Source organism: Halichoerus grypus, chromosome 7, assembly GCF_964656455.1.
Source record: "Halichoerus grypus chromosome 7, mHalGry1.hap1.1, whole genome shotgun sequence".
Lineage (NCBI taxonomy): Eukaryota > Metazoa > Chordata > Mammalia > Carnivora > Phocidae > Halichoerus > Halichoerus grypus.
The window spans coordinates 103,953,205-103,974,255 of record NC_135718.1 but is presented as its reverse complement, the minus strand read 5'-3'; the positions used below and the strand labels follow the sequence as shown (position 1 = coordinate 103,974,255).

Sequence of the window (21,051 nt, the reverse complement as noted above, 5' to 3'; positions counted from 1 at the left end):
AAATATGATAAGAAATGTGTAATATGGGGAATAGGGGAGTGGATTTTTGGTCCCTGTCTCATATCTGTTGTCGCACACTTTTTTTTAACCCTGATACTAATTAATGGTAAACAGATGTAAACATAAATTTGAATGAAAAAGTAAGTCAATGCAAAAACTGGGGAAAACTCACCATACATTACCCAATAAAATATAAATATACTCTAGAAACATGTGCAGGTAAGATTAACAAAGTTATTATGGAAAAAAGGTTATTATGAGATTGGGATCCAGGAGTCATACTATAATCCCAGACTCTTGAAAATTTGCATGATTTAGGGGCGCCTGGGTGGCTCAGATGGTTAAGCATCTGCCTTCGGCCCAGGTCATGATCCCAGGGTCCTGGGATCGAGCCCCACATCGGGCTCCTGGCTCAGCAGGGAGCCTGCTTCTCCCTCTCCCTCTGCCTCTCTCCCTGCTCATGCTCTCTCTCTCTCTGTATCTCTTTGTCTCAAATGAATAAATAAAGTCTTAAAAAAAAAAAAAAAAAGAAAATTTGCATGATTTAGGAAAAATATCAGTTTTCCTCTTATCCTTAATTCTAATGCTATAATAATACAACTTTTATGCCACTGAATGATCTATGCTCAATAACCCAAAAGACTTCCCTGAAAACAGTATACTCCTTCACTAACTCCATGACATGAAAATAAAGGTAACATTAGAAGATCATCTGTTCCTTAATTTACCTGTAAACTATCTACTATGTTTAAAGGATAACAAAAACATTATCTGTTATAGAAACAGAACATTGTCACTTAAGCACATGAAAGTATGAGTATATTTTTAAATTTTTACAGAAAAATGTCAATGCTGGGGGAAAGACTTTTAGTGCATGTCAGATTCACATATAATTGTAGTTTTGATACATGCAAGTGTCAATACAGATATGATAGAAAATGAAAGACCTCAGAGGATGAAAGAAAATTTGATATAAATGATGCTGTGAAAAAGTAATAAGAAGCAAGGTATAATTATGTAGTAAGAAACCACTGCCCTCACTATGCAAGAAAAGAGAAAATAACGTACATTTTCTTAAAGAATCTTTTTCAATAATTCTTGATTTCCTTTAACAAAGACCTTCTGGTATCTACCTGTTTAAGGCATTTGCATTACAGTACAGTGAATACTCTTTATTCTGTTTGCGCACCTTATTTTGAGGGTTAGTACATTTTAAAAAATTATAAATTTTCTGGAGAAATTTTTGTAAATTTTATGGCTATATCAGTAATGTACCATTCAGTACAAGAGCCTGTGGCTTTTATACATACCAATGATACAGACCCAGCTGGAATAACCCCATTCTATCAAAAAGCTCATTTCCTACAACTAGACAAGGTGATGATAGAGAACAGAGCAGCCATGTAATTAAACAGTGCCCTGCCTCTTGATGAAATCTAGTGCTGAGCGTTATCTGACATACAGCACTGAATTTTTAAAAAATAAACCATGTAAAGAAAAAGCAAACAACTACCTGGCTACATTATGTACAGAGTTTAATTTAGTTGTGAAACTTATCAAATAAAAGAAATCTGTAACTGATACTATTACTTGACTTTTCAATTAAATATTCTGTACATGTTATTCAATCATAAGAAAAATACCAATTTAAACATCTCCTCTTGAGAATGTCCAGTAATTATAATTACAGTATGTTCCACCAAAATAGAGTAAAAAATTTTCTTTACCTACATGTTTTATTAAAAGCCATCTGCTACAACAATACACTGGAGAATAGAGAGGACAGGCTTTACTCTGAGCAGCACCAATAACCTGACAAGAATAAACACAGTGAAGACTCACCTGTCCATATAATGCTCAAGAAAGTAGAGAACTTGCAGAATCTTAAAACAGGCCAGTCTCATGGTTGTTTTTTTATTTATATTCCAAAAGAGATTTTTGGCAGCAACTACCAAAGTATTATTTGCAACTACTGCCCTTTTGGCTGATAGAAGTTTGAGCACACACTCTCTGTAGTTTATAAAACTAGACTTCTACTTTGCAAGCTTATACTGTTTAATATTTAGCCAAGATAGTATTTTTTCAGTTCTTTGATTCTAAAAATTAATATGTATTATCATCCTAGCACAGTACCTGGCATACAATAAGTACTCAAATACCTATAATATTACTTGTTAAAATTCTATTACATCAACCCTAGGTAACCAATTAAATATTCCCTTGTGATATCATTTTGATATGCCATATTTTCTGAAGTTTTTCACTTCAAATATTTATTCTAACAAGAATAAACTTTATTACTTTCTTCCCATTTAACAAGGGGACAAGCCTTGACCCATGAATAGCGGATGGTCAACAGGGGTGGGGAGTGAGGAAAGGATTTCACTTGTGAAGGCTCCTTTCACAATCCCAGCTAAGTCACTAACTGGCAGCTGAATCATTACATAAGCCAACTCTATACGACACTCCCTTCTCCTATCCTGCTCAGACATTTAATTTCCACCTCAGACGCCCTCTTCCTTGTGAACTCTTCCCTGGCTCATCCAAGCAGAGCTGAGACTACCTCTTTTGTATTCCACACACTGGATTAAGATACCTATTATAATCTGTATCATACTCAATCTATCCGTGCACAGACTTGGCTTTCCCTAGGCTACACTCATCAAGGGTATGAACTCTTTTCATCTACACAGCCCTAGAAACCACAGAAAGCCTGGCCCATAAAAGCTGCTCAATAAAGAGTTACTGAATGAATAAATGAATTAATAAGTGAATGAGACTAATACTGCCTTGTAGTCTTGATTATATCAGACAATCATTAGGAGTGGTTTTTAGAGAACATCATTTGACTTTATGATATACTTGAATATGCCTAATCACTAAAATAATAAATCATACAATCACTACAAAGTCAAGTTTTAGGATTCAAATATTCCACGACATTCACCAACCAGAAAAAAAGAAAAAAAACAGAAAAAGACAAGTCTGACACTTCATACTTCTAAAAAGATTCCTTCTCAATTCCATCACAGCTATTATTCACATCATGTGCTCTAGTGAAAACTATGTGACTGGAAGTAGTCTAATACACATATTAAAGTAGAAATATAGACCAACACCAATACCCATTACCACTGTTACCATGTTCATGATGTAACATCATATTGGTAAAAACAGTAGAAGCTAATCTTGAATACTTACTATGTGCCAAGCACTTTATCATCTTATTTAATTCCCACAACAATCCCATCAGGTATTACTATTATCCCTGCTTTATAAATGATGAAACTGAGGCTTAGAAAGTTGGGATAACTTTTTAAGATCATAAATTAATATATGGGAGGGGTAAGACTCAAATCTAGATCAATCTAGCACTGGAACTTAAATCCTTTAAAAAGAAATTGTGTGTGCACATACACACATACATTTTTTGAAGAGAAGATTCACTCAGAAAAAAAAAACAAGAATTCGGGCGCCTGGGTGGCTCAGTTGGTTAAGCGACTGCCTTCGGCTCAGGTCATGATCCTGGAGTCCCAGGATCGAGTCCCGCATCAGGCTCCCTGCTCAGCGGGGAGTCTGCTTCTTCCTCTGGCCCTCCCCCTCTCATGTGCTCTCTCTCTCTCTCTCTCAAATAAATAAATAAAATCTTTAAAAAAAAAACAAAAAAAAAAAACAAGAATTCAAGTGGTGGTGGTAAATGGCTTGTGATGATGTTATTTCTGAAAGCTCATCAATTAAAACCTTGTTTTGATTTTTAACAAAGTGTAAAGTATGAATGTTACAAATTACATGAATTCTACAAAAGAGCACAGACCATGATCCAGTATTTGTCATGTTATGCAAATAATAATCAGCAGACTTGATAGATAAACTATACCACACATGTCATGTAATTACTGAAATTACACATACAGCACACCTGGGTGGCTCAGTGGGTTAAGCATCTGACTCCTGGTTTTGGCTCAGGTCATGATCTCAGGGTCAAGAGATCAAGTCCTGCGCTGGGCTCCATGCTCAGCATGTAGTATGCTTAAGATTTTCTCTCCCTCTCCCTCCCCATCTGCTCCTCCCCCGATCATACTTGCTCTCTCTCTCTCTAAAATAAATAAAATCTTTTTAAAAATTACGCATACGGTACTGTAAAACAACATAAAATTCAAGTTGCCTTAAATGCACACAATCTCCCCCATGTCAAATGGTTGCTAAATATGTGAAAATGTAATCATTATTCAGTGGCTCCTCAAGCCAGATATTAATATTTAATTCTCAGTTCAGAAGCTCTAAATTCTGTCTGCTTGATCATACAGGGGAAATAGGGTCACAATCCTCTACTGTCTTTTCAGATCACCTCAAAATTATGAAGAATGCTAATTTCATAGGAATAACAAGAAATATCTAAGCAATGACTTCAGGAATATGTGGTACAAGTCTGCCACTGATCCAAAAACAGTGCTGAAGCCCTCAGCCTTTGGTAGAAATCATGCAGCAGCAGACAATGGTCGAAGCCTCAGGCCACTTTAGGATAGACTGTGTAGAGGCACCTGGGTGGCTCAGGTCATGATCACAGAGTTCTGGGATTGAGCCCCGAGTTGGGCTCCATGCTTAGCGGGGAGTCTGCTTCTCCCTCTCCTTCTCCCTCTGACCCTCCCCTCACTCGTGCTTGCTCTCTCTCTGAAATAAATAAATGAATAAATAAATATTTTTTTAAAAAGGATAGACTGTAAAGACCCATCTTAAAAGGGATGGCTTGAAGTTAGGTGTTTTAGTACTTTTCAATTACTGATTCTATAAAGTACTATTTAGATCTTTTCTACCACTTGTAAGATTTATACATGTTTCCCGATATAAACTGAATAATACCTAGTTTATAAACTGCATTTCTATACAATGAATAGTATAAAGCAGAGAAAAGGGATAGTACTGCTTTTACTTCTTTAGCCTTTTATTATCTTTAATGGTTAACAATGAGAAAAATACAGAGAACGAGTTTTTCCTTCCAATGGATCTTTAAAAGACAAAATGTAAGAATGCCCTATCCCTTTTGTTTCTCTTTTAGAGTTTTCTATTTTATGGGTTCAAAAACTGATTCTGCGATTTAGTAATTGTGTGTCTCTTAATCTCACTGCACCTCCTTTTTCCTCAATGGTAAAAATGGGAATTGCATCACCAAAGCGGTCAGACTTACATGGAAAGAACATAAGAAAGCACTAGACATAATGCCCATCACTCCATAATACCCACACACTCCATTAATTCCCTCAGCAATTGTTTTCTAGCATCAGCTAGAGGGCAGTCCTAGGGTTGAATGCTAAGATTACAGCAGTAAGCAAAATCCAGACACAATCCTTGCTGAGAGTTTATAGTCTAGAGCGCCCCCATGAGTCATATTGCACTTCCCACAACCGGACCATGGCAGGAGCTTTCACAACTCTTGTCTTTATGCTTGGCACTGCCTCAGCCTAAATATATCCTCCTATTCGTTGCTCCTAGGCAAAGTTGGCTGCTCCACTCTGCTCCCTTAACACTTTGCTCATAATTCTGTCCCAGCACTTACCATGTGATCACCATTTCTCCACTTTCTTGACTGCCTCCCGCACTGGACTGTTAACTCCTACAAGGGTAGGGTTACTCTTTTTATACCTCCAGTACCTAGCATAGTGTCAAACACAGAAGACATCTTAATGTTTGATCAGTTAAAGAATGAATTAGTTGCACAAGTAGATAACAGGGTGTTATGCATCTTGCTTTGCTTTTTTCTCTTTTCTCAAATGGATGTCCTGAAACCTGCATAGATCTCAAGAACCCATCGTAATCTCTATTTTTCCCATAGTACTTTTCTGTGCCACTCATTGAAGCATATATTGCTTTATCATTTTCCTCATCCCTAACACTAATGAGTGCTTACCATGTACTAGGCATGCTCTGAGTGCTTTATGTGGATTATCTAATTGAATCCTCCCAACAATTCCATAAGATACAGATTAAGACCATTATATAAATGAGGGAATTAAGATATGATAATGATAAAAAGACTACTTTTTCTTTCTTTTCTTTCCTTCTTCTTAACGATTTTATTTCTAAGCAATCTCTATACCCAACATGGGGCTCGAACTCACAACCCTGAGATCAAGAGCTGCATGCTCCACCAACTGAGCCAGCCAGGTGCTCCAACAGACTACTTTTTCAGAGAAGCCAAATCTTAGGTAAGTTTTCTGTAAATACTCATCTTCCTTCCTTACATAATCTTAGGTCTTTGGTAGGGTTTTTATAAAGCAACTATTGGTTCAAGCTGAACTACTTCATTAACTGACCTTGAAATAGTGCCATTTCCTTGATAAGACATGAAAAAATTAACTGGACCAAAGAAGACACTACCAATTGCTGAACCATGACGAACTAGTACCAAATACTGGAGGCACTTCTTACTGAAAATCCTCTGGGTGTTCATGTTTTTTCTACTGAGCGGCTGGTAAACTTATATGTATTCACCACCAAAGAACATACATACATTCTTGGCTACAAGCACTTGCTGTCTGATTTCTACCCTTAAACATAGAAAAAGGACAAAATTGTTTTTTTAAGATACTTAACATTCATCTTTTATTATCTTTTATTAGAAGGAAGACAATGAAACTAAATATACCATTGTACTTCCTCTCACAGAAATGTTGTAACTTGAGAGCTTGAATAAAGGAACATTATCAGAGCCACACATTTCTATACTGTTTGTATGAAAATGTTGTTTTTGATAAATTGTACTGTTAACAATAGAAGTAACATTAAAAATTTTACATAGTCATAAATGTATAAACTGAACGTGGAAATATTTATTAAACTATCTTAAATTCTACATTGTTAGTCAATCTCTAGTGGCAATTTTTAAACATTTGTCATTCTAAAATAAACAAACTACTAAGCTTAATTTTTATAACAAATTATTCCACAACAGATCTCAACTATTGCCTCTATTAACAGGCAACTGTAGCAGAGAAAGGTGGGTGTCTACCCAATATCTATTTTCTCTTTTCATCCTTATTAATAAACCCATATTTCAGTGGGTAGAGGAGAGAAGCAATATACCCATCTTAAAAAAAAAAAAAAAATTCGCAACTTCCCAGGGAGATAGTAGCCAAGTAACAGAATTCTGGTCAAAAAGATTAAGTAAAAGTTGCTGCTTAAGGTTTACGGGAAGGCTCTTTAAAAGGGCAACAGACAGGGGCACCTCGGTGGCTCAGGCTGTTGAGTGTCGACTCTTGGTTTCGGCTCAGGTTGTGATCTAACAAGTCATGACCTCATGGGTCATGACAGCAATCCCCAGATCAGGCTTCACACTCACTGCAGAGTCTGCTTGGGATTCTTTCCCTCTTCCTCTTCCTCTTCCTCCCCTCTGCCCCTACCTCCACTCACATGCACTCTCTTTCTCTGTCTAAAATAAATAAATGGATCTTTAAAAAAGGGCGGGGCAACAGACTTGGTTCAGATATGCCAAAGAGAGGTCTAGCCTCAGTATAAACTTATGGGAGATAACCTCTAAATCCCTGGAATCTCCCAAATGATAGGAGTGTCTTTTTTTCATTTGGGGTGGGCTCCTTCAACCATATCTGATAGTTTATGTTGAGGAGGCAACTCATGGTGGGCCTCTAGACAGTTTATGTTAAAAAGAGGACTCAGCATGGAGGCTAGCCAAGCCAGAAAAATCAACCATGTGGTTAGAGGTGTTGAGCCAGGTGATATCAGCCCAACTTCAGGGGAGGGGAGAAGAAAGAGCTAAAGATTGAGTTCAACCAGGTGGGTGATGATTCAATCAATTATGCCAATGTAATGAAACCCCAATAAAAATTCTGGAGTCCAAAGCTTGGTGAGCTTCCTCCATTGGTGATTTTCTAAGTGCGTGCTACTACACATTGATGCAGGAAAGATAATGTGTCCTTGAGGACGATGCAAGCATCATATCTGAAATCCTCTCAGTCCCAGATTCTGCTCTATATATCTCTTCCTTTGGTTGGTTCTGGTTTGTATTGTTTTGCTATTAAAAAAAAAAAACAACCAACAAAACCAAACCTATACTTGTGAGTAAAACATTTTGCTATACTGGCTCTCCAAGGTTTTCTGGCCAAACTTGTAGCTGAGCTGGTATGAAGTAAGAGTGGTTCTGTGGACCCCCAAACTTTCAGCTGGTGTCAGAAGTCCTGGGCAGACTTGGCAGCCTGGAGGACTGTTCCCTTAGAGTTCAGTTTGACTGTCTTTGTCTTCCTTCTTTTCTGAACACACCACCAGGTGCAAAGCAGCCATTTTGTGACAAGGTGACAAGCATGTGCCAAGTACATCAGACAGAGTTCAGTCAGGGAAGTACTTCAAAAGAGATTTAATGGAAGAACTTAGGTACTGAAGCACTGGAAGGGCTGAAGACCAGAAGACTGGGGACACCACTGTTAGCTTTCGGGTTTGCCACCATTACTACAGTCCAGAGAATTAAGGGATTGCTATTGCTCCTCAAGTTCGGAAACTGCAGGAAACAGGAACTACAGAACGAAGGCAGGTGATTCAGAATGGAACGCCTAGAGACAGATGCCAAGTCTCACAACTGGCAAGGCCCAGGGATCTGTCTACTACTGCTAGAAAAAAATAATATGGCTCTCGCCTCCCTCCAGTCTTCACATGCAAAAAGTAAATCGCAGCCAGATCTCAGAGTGAAAGAGAGTCTCAAAATATTTTATTCAATGAAAACATTTTTTGCCATTCTGTCTCTTGATCTTAAACTCCTTCCCGCAATTGTATATTCAAAATTACCATGGTGCTCAGTATATATGGTAAGGCTTTTATCAAGTATGTGACATACACTGTATTGTCGGGAGTTCGTAAGTAACATCGTGGAAGACTATTCTTTATTTTTCTCCCAAAGTCTGAAATCCTAAAAGGTATGAATTTTAAAAGCCTCTTAGTAGAGAAAGGGATATGGCAGTAGCTGCTATCCTATAAGCAGCCATTAAAAGTATACAATTTGTTATTTATATAAAAAAGTGATCTGACACCCAAGAGTTATGGTCTCTGGACATTTCTTCTTAGATACCTCCATTAATAAAAACTTTTCTGGCCATAAACTTCCAATACATGTGTATTTATTTCGTTAATTTTTATTATGCACAAGTGCTACTGTAAATATAGATCTTATAAAGCACAGAAATGTAGATAGGATATAAAAAAAGATAAAACCAATGAAAAACTTAGGCTGCACAAAAATATTCAATATTGAACATGGGTCATTTAAAAATGTGTTATTTTGTGCAATTTTTCTATTGAGATAACATAAAACATAACATAAAATTTGCCATTTTAAGGTGTACAATTCAGTGGTTTTTAGTATATTCACAATATTGTACAACCATCACCACTATGAAATTCCAGAACATTTCCATCACCCCAAAATCAACCCTGTAACTGTTAGCAGTCATTCCCAATTCTTCCATCCTCCAGCCACCAGCAACCATTAGCCTACCTTCTGCCTTTGTGCATTTGCCTATTCTGAACATTTCATGTAAACAGAATCATACAATATGAGTTACTTTTTAATACGTTGGTTTAGCAGTTTATGAAACAACAATTTGAAACTTGTTTCAAAAATAGTTTTCTTCATTCATGGTTTTAATCATTATCATATTTGAAAAAGACTGACAGAAATCCAGAGACCCAAATAGAGGAGCATCATTTTTTTTCAGTCGCACCCATCAATCATTTTGTTGAAATTTGGTTAGGAAATCACCCATTTTCTCAAATGAATTTTTTTCCTTAAAAAAAGATTTTATTTTTTTTAAGTAATCTCTACACCCAACATGAGGCTTGAGCTCACAACCCCAAGATCAAGAGTCACATGTTCTACCGACCGTGCCAGCCAGGCACCCCTCAAATGAATTCTTATCAGTAAACCAGAAGCTGTTTTATTTTTGTATTTTTAACAGTCAGTCCAAAATTTTCTGCAACTATTTGTACAAGTTTTAAACACATTTGAAATTTCTGATTCCAGGTTTTTAAGAAGATGTTAAGAGTTTTATAATAACACATATAGCTTTCAGTGTGACTTCACATAGTGACGTTTAAATTGCCAAGTGTTTCAAATGTCCTTCTCTATAACATGAGTTTATTTCTAGAAGTAGTTGCTTTGTCATCCTTTATACAACATTAATTCTTACTTGAAGGGACAGATTAGTGTTTTTGTTTTCTGTTTTTTGTTATTTTTAGTATCTTGATATATAACATCCTATGATAGCAATCTCTTTAAATCACTCATATATCCTGTGGGGGTTAAGTTAAAACTAGACAACCTTTAAATCCATGTAACTGAGCACATGCAAATTGCAAGAAAACTCTAATATCATGAAAACACATATATAAGTGTGAGCACCACTGTTATTCCTTCCCCATGGTGTGCAAGCCCCTTCTTCCCTTGGTTCACTCCTAAATCACATGGGACAAGTAGCCATATGGACCCAATGACTTACTGAGGTCTCAGTACCATGGCAGAGCAAATAATTTCATTTTAAGTTAATTTGATTTTAAAATTATACTAGAGTATATTTATACTGTGTACAAATATAATTGTATATAAATCTCATACAGTAAGAAAGCTTCATTGAAAACACTTGAAATATAAATAGCTTCCACTTCAACGAAAAAATGAAAGCCAAGGCATTGTTTACCACTATCCACAACAAGTGCTCAGAACAAAAGGCAGAACCATTCACTGCACAACACCAAAACAGTTTTTAAAGAAGTTCAAAACATTTATGACTTACTGCAGCTATGAAACCAGTATTTACTTAAAATGCCATCCAATGAGAATATGAAATAAGCTTCCTACCTTTGTGATAAGAAGTCGGTATCTATCCAGCATTGCCTGGTTGTCATGGCAGCCTGCTAATAACTGCCACACCTCTGCCCTGAGGGCTTCGGGGACGCCACTTTTCACCAGAGTGGACAGCCCCTTTGGTCGTGCACCAAGGTTACTGTGCCTAAGAAAACAAGAAAACAAACCATTCATACTCTCTTCACCACTGCTGAACTGCTGTTGTTATGAAAAGTATGCTAATGAATTTACATAAAAATGTAAGCCTGGGTTGAGAGAAAAACTGGGAAAGGGCATGAAATACCATCAGTAGCTCAGTGATGTCCTGGACGTTGTTCCCCAGTCCTATCTTCTTTATTGGTGAACCGTGTTATTCTACCGTCAAGAAAATTTTTACTTCCTCTCATTTACTGTTTAAAATCATCCTATGAACTTATTCATAAAAATGAATGTGTTAATTATATATTTCTGGGAAGCATTTCAAGGCATGAAAAGAACCATCTGAATCCCTTGACATGAACGTAGGGCAAGTTGGCTAATGGTGTGGGTACGGCAGGGGATGGGGGAACAGAATGCTGAAGGTGGATCACAGGACTCTCATGTCTTGACTATACCCCTACATCCTGACCCAAAGTACTCCCTAAATGAAGGACGTAGACCTTTCCTACAAAACCTATACAACCTATACAACTTCACCTTGCTAGAGGAGTAGCATATACTTATTAGCCAAGGGTATTTAGAAACGAAACAAAGGCAAATATTTGTTGTCATGAAGTCAATGATGACATAGTAAGTATGCTACTCTAATAATCTGCCCAACTGAACAAGGAAACTGACTTGCAGTTCCCAGTCTTGTGAATATAAATTCCATTCCTCAACGTTTTCCTGGTGCCTAGCTTGAACCTGGAGCTATGTTTTATGCCCCTTTGCTCAGATTTTATCTCTACTTGTATTTGTTGCTCAGTTTTGATCTCTTAGAGCTGACCCTGGTGTTACCATCCGTACTCCAAACCTTGATGATGTACTCTGGTTTGATCTAACGTTCAGGCTCTGGTTTCAAGTTTTAGCCTTAAAAGTCATAGAACCAATACATCTATTTTCTAAAACTGACCTCCCATCTACTTCACCAACTTCTCTAGCTTATGCATACTCTTCCATCTCCAGCCCAGACCTCACTTTTAGCAGACCCTCCCTCTGAAAATATGTTCCATTCTTTTCCCATTCGGTCATAATCTGGCCATTTTGGAAAAACTGTTATAACTTCCATAACTCAAAATCTCAAGTAAATTCAACCCATTAATATTTTTAATAGGCCATCAAGTGCATATCTATTCTGCTTTCTTTCAGCCTCTTCAAAGACAACTTTTATAGTGCTGAGTTAGAGAACCTAAGCTGCCGATACTGATTGGCTTGGAGCAAAATGAAATAAAAGGAGGTAGAGCTTATATGATTTAAAATACTATTGCACATTAGGGACCAGAATTATGCTAAGTGAAAAAAGCAAGTTTCAAAATAGCATATATGATATAATTTTAAATATATATTCTCTGTCTCTCCCTCTCTCAAAATTTTATATATAGTATTATTTTAAATACATATTCATTCTCTCTCTCCCTCCCTCTCTTGCTCCCTCTCTTTCTCTAACACATAATATTTTGAAACCTAAGCTCAGCCTGTATTGGAAAAGAATATAGAAGAATATACTCCAAAATATATGTGCAATAGAATTAAGAGGAAAAGTACTTCTTTTATTTTCCTCTGCTGTTTGAAATATTCACAATGATCTTAAATTCTTTTATAATTATACACAAAGAAAGTCATTTCAATTCTTTAAATTTCTCTCATGGACTTAAACTAAAATATAACTTTAATTTGTAAAAACAACAAAGCTAAATATGCTCCACAAAATTTCTTGAGTAGTATTCTCGAGAAGACTTACACCTGAGTAAACTATCTAATACATGTAACCTCCTTCCAGCTGCCTCTTCTTTGCTATCAGCTGAGTATAATATTAGCAAAAGAATATTATGCCATAAGAGAGCCAGGATCAATCATTTAATGATCTTTCTCACAATTTATTTGGTTCTGATTATACTTTTGAATAGGAAAAACATACGTTGTTTGAGGGTAGCTGAGTTTCTGTACTCTTAAGGTAAAAAACTGAACTAACTAAAAACAAGAGTGTACAAAGGTCTAAGCTTATTTCCTCTGAAATTAAATGCAAAATATTCTGAATTTTAAGTCCCATAATATAAGGGGAATAGCAAAGTAATTAAATATATGCTACATGTTAGATAGATCAGTAAAGTCATCAGTGTATCCACAGCTATTAAAACTCTAATGCACACCTCCTATGTAAAAGAAAGTTTTCCTCAACCCCACATAACCCTCTAGCTATCATACGGTCTCCTACCCTGCAACAACAAATTTCTCAAAAGAGTTGTTAAATAGTCATTACCTCTATTTCCTCCTCTCCCACTCATTCCTCAATTCAGCTCAACATGGCTTCTGCATCTCTCCTTAGTTTTCACTGAAGTAATACATGACCTCTCTCCATGCCACTAAGTTCAAGGGACATTTTTCAATCCTTTCACTATTGACCACTTGGCTTCCTTTGGTTTCAATGACAAAGCCCTCTCTCTTCCCCCTCACAAACCCCACTGCTGTTGCTTCTCCTCTGCGAACCTCCCAAGCGTTGTGGGTGCTCTCTTCACACTTTCCTCGGTGGTCTACTTCTCATGGCTCTCTAGTCTCTGAGTGTTTTCACCCATGCCCATGTGTTTGGAGTTCCACAGGCTCAAAGGTGCCTCAAAATCAACATGTACAAATCTTAATCTATATTTTCTTCCTAAACCTTGTTCTCCAGGGTATCCCATCTCAGTGACTGTCACCACAATCTATCCAAATTAGAAACCTAGGAGTTACTGTTGACATTACTCTCTGTCCTATAGTAATCCATCAACAAGTCTAATGCATTGCTTTCCTGACCTTTCCAAATTCCATGCACTTCTCCCTATCTCCACTGCCACCAATTCTATTCACCCTAGAACACGTACATCTTCCTAACATTCACTTGTCGTACTATGATATATTTCCAATACTGCTGGCAAATATAATTTTGTATAATGATTTAAAATAAGATTTTGTATTTGGAATATCTTTTCCTACACATGCATACATACACATGCATACACCCCTAATGAACATTTTACCACAATATGATTCAACTCAATCAACATTCAGCTTCTAGCTGACCCTTAGCCATCTGTCTGGCCAAGCATTATGGAAAAAAATATTTTCTCCTCTCTTAAAAACCTAGGTTCTATTTATCTTTATAGACTGATATTTAAAAAGAACTAGGTAATTCATAACGCTACATGATTAACAGCTTTAATTTACTGATTTTCCTGGTAATCATACAGTAACTATATTGCATACAGCACCCTAATACTTAAGGGGCACTAAGGGATATCAAGCCAAATACTACTAGTATACATCTGTGACCGGGGAGGACTCAAATGAAATAGCAATTTACGGAAATAATCATTGCTTTCAATATTTCTGATAAAACTACCTATTAATAACTACCTATGGCCATTGCTTTAATAAAACATTAACTGCAGCTATCAAGAGACCTAGAAATAGGCAACTAGTTTTACGCGGAAACAAGAGGCATCTAATTATTTAAAAAGTCACACATAAAGCAGATATATACTAAATATATAGTAATCAGGTAGTTTTTATAACATAAATATAAATTCCAGAAGGGCAAGAATCTCTGTTTTCTATCCTTTTGCACCCCAAGTACTTAGAACAGGTGCGTGGCACAGAGAAAGCATTCAATATATTTTAGATAAATGAGTGAACAGATTTATAAAATTAAATTAATATGATCAACTACTAAGGCTAAGCAAAAAAAAAAAAAAAAAGAATGCTTTTTTAAAAGCAAATATTCTCTTAAAAGATTTTAATAAGATCATCGAGCTGCCATGAATTCACCTAGTTACCTTCAAAAGAGGCATCTTTTCTTGAAATTATCTAAGCATATAAGAATTGTTCTATTTCCAAAATTGTCCAGAGAGAATTTCAAAGGGAAGATACCAATTCTTTTTTTTTTTTTTTTAAGATTTTATTTATTTGACAGAGAGAGAGACAGCCAGAGAGGGAACACAAGCAGGGGGTATGGGGGAGGGAGAAGCAGGCTTCCCGCAGAGCAGGGAGCCCAATGCGGAACTCGATCCCAGAACCCTGGGATCATGACCTGAGCTGAAGGCAGACACTTAACGAGAGAAATCAAGAGATGAGAAGAAAAGCCACTGAATGACACTGAGTGGTAACTGATGGAATTAGGGCAATTTTGACAGAAGGGAAGTAGGTGGCTGGAAGACAGGAGAATGTGAGGACAGTGGCTTGACCCATTTTAAAAGGTTCTCTCAGGAAAAAGAACAACTAGAACTGAAACTAAAAGACAGGGACTTCTCCTTCCCCAAACAGTGAGAAGATCGAAATATGTAAACCTAGGTCTTAATTAAATTAAACAAGCTACATTAAGTAAAACTTCAAGAGGGGCGCCTGGGTGGCTCAGTCGGTTAAGCGTCTCCTTCGGCTCAGGTCATGATCCCACGTTAGGCTCTCTGCTCAGAGGGGAGTCTGCTTCTCCCTCTGCCTCTGCATCCACCCCCACTTGTGCTCTTTCTCTTGTTCTCTCTTTCTCTCTCTTTCAAATACATAACTAAAGTCTTTGAAAAAGAAAAACTTCAAGAAAAAAGACAGATTAAATGTCATTCTGAAAATCAAGAACATGTATTTTGATTTGGGGGTAGAGAGGAGCATTTTTCCTCAGTTGAAAAAAACGGAACATTATATGTTAATGTGAAAAGGAAGAAAGCTATAAATGTTCATGCTTAGTGATTCTAGTCTTTCAGGTTTCCTCTGAGCTTATATTTTATATTGTTCTCCCAGCAGTTTGTTGATGCTTGGTTAGGCTGAGAGACCACATATTAAGACAACACTTTCCCCCTTGGTGAGTATAGCCATGAAGAACACAAAGTGCCTCCTAAATATATATCAATTTTCTGATATTCTAATAAAAGAGAATGAATAGTTTGAAGATGGTTTTATTCAATAAACCAATATCTAATTTTTACCTCAGATATTCACTTAGTATTTTTGGTTAGGAAATCTTCCTGCTACAAAATTTGACCTTTATACCTAAGTTTTCAGAAGCAGTACTCTGTTTTTCTAGTCTTCAAAAATCTCAACAGCTTCCACACAATTTCAAAACCAGAAGCAGTTATCCAGAAATAATTCTGCCCAATTCCTTAAATTCCCTCAATAATTTAATACTCTGGTCATCAGCACTACTATTTTGAATATATTCAGCATGTCCAAAAATCTTAATACCACTTTCTAGTTTGGATTTTCCAAGTCCTCCCATCACAGATATCTCCTCTCTTCTTCTCTCCCTGTTATTGGCGCTCTTCCCCAACTCTAGTACACTCATTTTTTTTCCCGCAGTTATTTCTTCAAGACACCTTAACTTCTTCAAGACACCACTACTAAACTTCTTATACATTCTGTTTTTAGCTTTCTTTTCCATACTATCTTTATTTCTTTCTGATAATTTCAAATTCGTATTAAATTTTTTCCCTTTACATCTTTCTAGTGGTATATTTAATTAACTGAATTCTGATTTTATCCCTAAAAGTTTCACTTTATTTCAATACAGTGATCTAGCTGTTGTATACGAAGTTAAAATACTTTCAACTATATTTTTAGTTAATATATTTTAGCCTGAGTGGCTCAGTCGGTTGAGCGGCTGCCTTCAGCTCAGGTCATGATCCCAGGGTCCTGGGATCGAGCCCCATGTTGGGTTCCCTGCTCGGTGGGAATCCTGCTTCTCCCTCTCCCACTCCCCCTGCTGTGTTCCCTCTCTCGCTGTCTCTGTCAAATAAATAAATAAAAATCTTTAAAAAAAAAAAAAGCTCATTAAGAACACAGGCTAAAGGGACACCTGGGTGGCTCAGTCATTTAAGCGCTGATGCTCAGTCATTTAAGCGTCTGCTTTCAGCTCAGGTCATGATCCCAGGGGCCTGGGATGGAGTCCCTCATCCGGCTCCTTGCTCAGTGGGGAGCCTGCTTCTCCCTCTGCTGGCCACTCCCCCTGCTTGTGCGCTGGCTCGCTCTCTCTCTCTGACAAATATATAAAGTCTTTAAAAAAAAAAAAAGAACACAGGATGTCTCCTCACTTTAAAGAAAAATATCCCCAAAGCAAAACTGAAGTATTTTATACAACAGGTGCTTTACCTAAATAAATCACAAAAATAACTTCATTTAAATACCTAACCAGTATTGCTAAGACTCATCAAAAGCTTCTAAATGTAAAGAACACTAATGTTTAAAAAAGATACTCCAAGAGCAATTAAAAATTTTTATCAATCTTTGTATAGTCGATATAAACTTCTCTCAATTAGGCAAATTTTACCCTTTTTACGCGTATGAGTTATCATGACACAACTGCGATAATGAGCCAAATAAAATAAAAATATTTGAATTGTAGAAGATGCAGCAAGTTTTGTAAATGTCAAAAAATCAGTTCTCTTAGTTGTTTAAAATAGTTTCCTCACATAGTGATCCAAAGGGGCACCTGTACCCCAATGTTTATAGCAGCAATGTCCACAATAGCCAAACTATGGAAAGAGCCCAGATGTCCTTCGACAGATGAATAGATAAAGAAGATGTGGTACATACATACAATGCAATATTACTCAGCCATCAAAAAAATGAAATCTTACCATTTGCAACAATGTGGATGGAACTAGAGGGTGTTATGCTAAGGGAAATAAGCCAGTCAGAGAAAGACAATTATATGATTTCACTTATATGAGGAATTTAAGAAACAAAACAAGAGGATCATAGGGGAAGGGAGGGAAAAATAAAATAAGATGAAATCAGAGAGGAGACAAACCATTAGAGACACTTAACTATAGAAAACAAACTGAGGGTTGCTGGAGGGGAAATGGACATTAAGCAGGGCATGTGATGTAATGAGCACTGGGTGTTATATGCAACTGATGAATCACTGAACTCTACCTCTTAAACTAATAATATACTGTATTTAATTAAGTTAATTTAAATAAAATTTTAAAAAATGAAATAGTTTCCTCAGATTCTTTCAATGGATTTCTTGAAGTCCACTACTAAAAATATAATTTAGAAAAATATTTTATTTCTAAAAAAAAGTACATTGAATTATAGCTGAGAAGCCCTGTCAATTCTACCTCCAAAGTCTTTCCTCACTTGGAACCTCCTCTCCCTATAAGGCCCACGAGTTTGGTAAGATCTCATCAACCCATGCAATTACCTCCCAACCAGGTTCTCTATTAACAGTTTCTTCCTAAATAATAAAAAGCCCCATAGCAATTTTAGCTTTAAAAAATTTGTTGAGGATTGTCTTTACTATGTTGATAACTACTGAAGTTGGATGGTGGGCATATGAGGCTTTACTCTATATTATTTTCTCACTTTTGCATATCCATGACATCACAATTATCTTTAAATGTTTATATGCCTCTGTAAGATGGCAAACTCCTTGGAGGTAGGAATTATCTCCTATTCATCTTTAAATCAGCAATGGCTAGTACAGTTCCTAAGAGAGAGTAGATAATTTTTTTTTTTTCATTTGGATGAAATCATCCTATAGGAAAAAATAATAAAATGGTCAAGAAACATGAAACAACTCAGTGTTTCAGTTAGTTTATTAAAATGGTCTGGTATGAGTATACATTCCTATCTTTCTTCATTATGAACCTCAAAGGTAGGAACTGTGTGTTTATCTATGTATCTCCTAAAGCCTAGGAAGATGCTTCATAAAATGTATGTTCCAACCAAGTTATAAATCTTGTATTTTATAAAAACAGCAAAGCTCTCAATTTGCTATTTATTTAGTCACCAAAGTAATTTGTGTTCCTGCCATTCTCATGGTCTCTCTTTAAATTCCTACTAGAAGGCTGGCAAGGGAATCAACTTCCTAATTTATTCTCTCCCTCTCATTAAAACTTATACATTCTTCTATAAAAACCAATCCAGTAATCTACCCACATTTCAGAATGGCACCTGTCCACTTGGCTAAAAAAGTTCTGGCTCTGGAGCCAGACTGTCTAGATTCAAATCCTGACGTGGTCATTTACTCATTGCATGATCATGGGCAAATTACTTACTGGCTCTTGAGCAAGTTACCTATTCATTGCCATTATCTTCTATACATTTTTATACTAGCTTCTTAACATAGCTGCACCTCAGTCTCTCCTTTTTTTTTTTTTAAGATTTTATTTATCTGACAGAAAGAGCGTGAGAGCACAAGCAGGGGGAGCAGCAGAGGGAGAAGCAGGCTCCCCGTTGAGCGGGTAGCCTGATACGGGGGCTCGATCCCAGGACCCTGGGATCATGACCTGAGTCCAAGACAGATGCTTAACCTACTGAGCCACCCAGGTGCCCCCAGTGTCTCATCTCTAAAATAAAGATAATAATAGTCCCTACCTCAGAGGGCTGCTGTGATGACTAGAGTAAGGCATCTAAAGTGCTCAGGGTAACACCTGGCACATAGTAGGTAAACTTAAGTCAGTTATTACTTTGTAGCCATGCCCCCTCTTTCCTCCTATTACAATGAACTGTCTGTGCTCCTAAATACAACTCCTCCATTAATCAACAAATCCATCTCTTCTTGCCTATTCAATGACTTCTCTTGCAACTGTCTTCTCCCTCTGGCATTATCAAATTTTCTCTCCTAGATTATTTCCAACAACATACGACATACTAAATTGACCATTTTAATTTTTAGAATAACCTCTCGATCCACATGCACTTCCTAACATGTCCCTATTTCTTGTCATCCTTTTATAGCAAAACTACTCTGAAGAGGTCCCTATACCTGCTGATTATCTTTCTTCTTAGACATAGTCTAATCAAGTTTTCATTCTTACCTCTCCACTGAGAGGTTCTTGTCAGGGTCATCAGTGACAAGCGAATAGCTGGATCAAGTAAAATTCTCAGCTTACTCTGACTTGACCTATGAGCAACTAATCATTCCCTTCTTCTTGAGAGACTTAGTTCCTTTGATTTCTATCTTGTTTCTTCTCCTACCTTTACAGGCTGTGCTTTCTTGGACTCCTTTATGTGATCCTCCTCATCTCTCCAACCTCCAAACACTGGAATGGACAAGGGTCTGGTCTCTGGATGACTTCTCTATTCGCTCCCTCAGTAAACTTGTCCATTCTAACAGCTTTAAAAATCATCTATACACTAATTGGCTCCCAAACTCCTATTTCCATTCTTACCTTTCCCTTAAACTCAATCTAACATGTAACTGACTAAAGTACACATTTATTTGGATGTCTACAAGGCATCTCAACATCTCCAAAATCTTGATTTTATCCTCCAAAGGTGTTCTTCCTCCTCTTGTCTTTCATATTTAAGTAAATGCGAGACCTAGTTGTTCAAGCCAAAAACCTTGGCATTGGCATCATCAGTCAGTTATTTCTTTGTCTCAGGCCACACAGGAAACATAAGCAAATTCTATCAGCTCTGTCTCAAAATAAATCCAGAATCTGATCACAACATGGCATAAGACATCATCATCTCTCTCCTGGTTTATTTATATTAGTCTTCTAACTATTCTGCCTGCTTCTGTCTTTGCTTTCGTATAATTTATTTTTCACTTCAAAGCCAGAATGATACTTCCAAAATGTTTAAGTCAAAACACCTCACCATAACATGACATGATCGAGACACAAAGTGGTCAAGTAACCGCCCTGTGAAAAATGAATCTACTTACAATCTAGAAAAAAAATAATCAAGTACCAAATGTAGCTGTGTAAAATTTTCATAGACTTGAAGGGACAGAAATCTGTAAGTCAAGAATTTTCATTCATAAATACATTCAATAAATTTTTGTTGAGCACCTACCATATTCTAGGCACTGTGATAGGGTAGGGACCTGTAAGACAATAGTAACTTTGAGGAGGTCATGTGCATTTGACATAACTTTGAAGGGTTAAAATAGAAAAATTAGTTTGAGACAGTGATTCCTACACTAAATACTACAAATCAAAGAGAGAGGAATGTGAATACAAGGGATAACGAAGGCACTGACCTAAGAAAAGCATACACTTCAAAGAGCTACTCTATGTATAAGCTATGAATTTCATTCTTGT

General features: G+C 36.7%; 1 protein-coding gene across 3 annotated transcripts in view; it reads right to left on the bottom strand.

Annotated features, from left to right (window-relative positions):
- Nucleotides 1–21,051, bottom strand: part of RABGAP1L (RAB GTPase activating protein 1 like) — a 748,424-nt gene that overhangs the window by 517,789 nt on the left and 209,584 nt on the right. For all 3 annotated transcript variants that reach the window (XM_078077989.1, XM_078077987.1, XM_078077988.1), the window contains exon 13: nucleotides 10,856–11,006. In XM_078077989.1, the coding sequence (XP_077934115.1) occupies nucleotides 10,856–11,006 (151 nt within the window). The remainder of the gene's footprint in view (nucleotides 1–10,855; nucleotides 11,007–21,051) is intronic.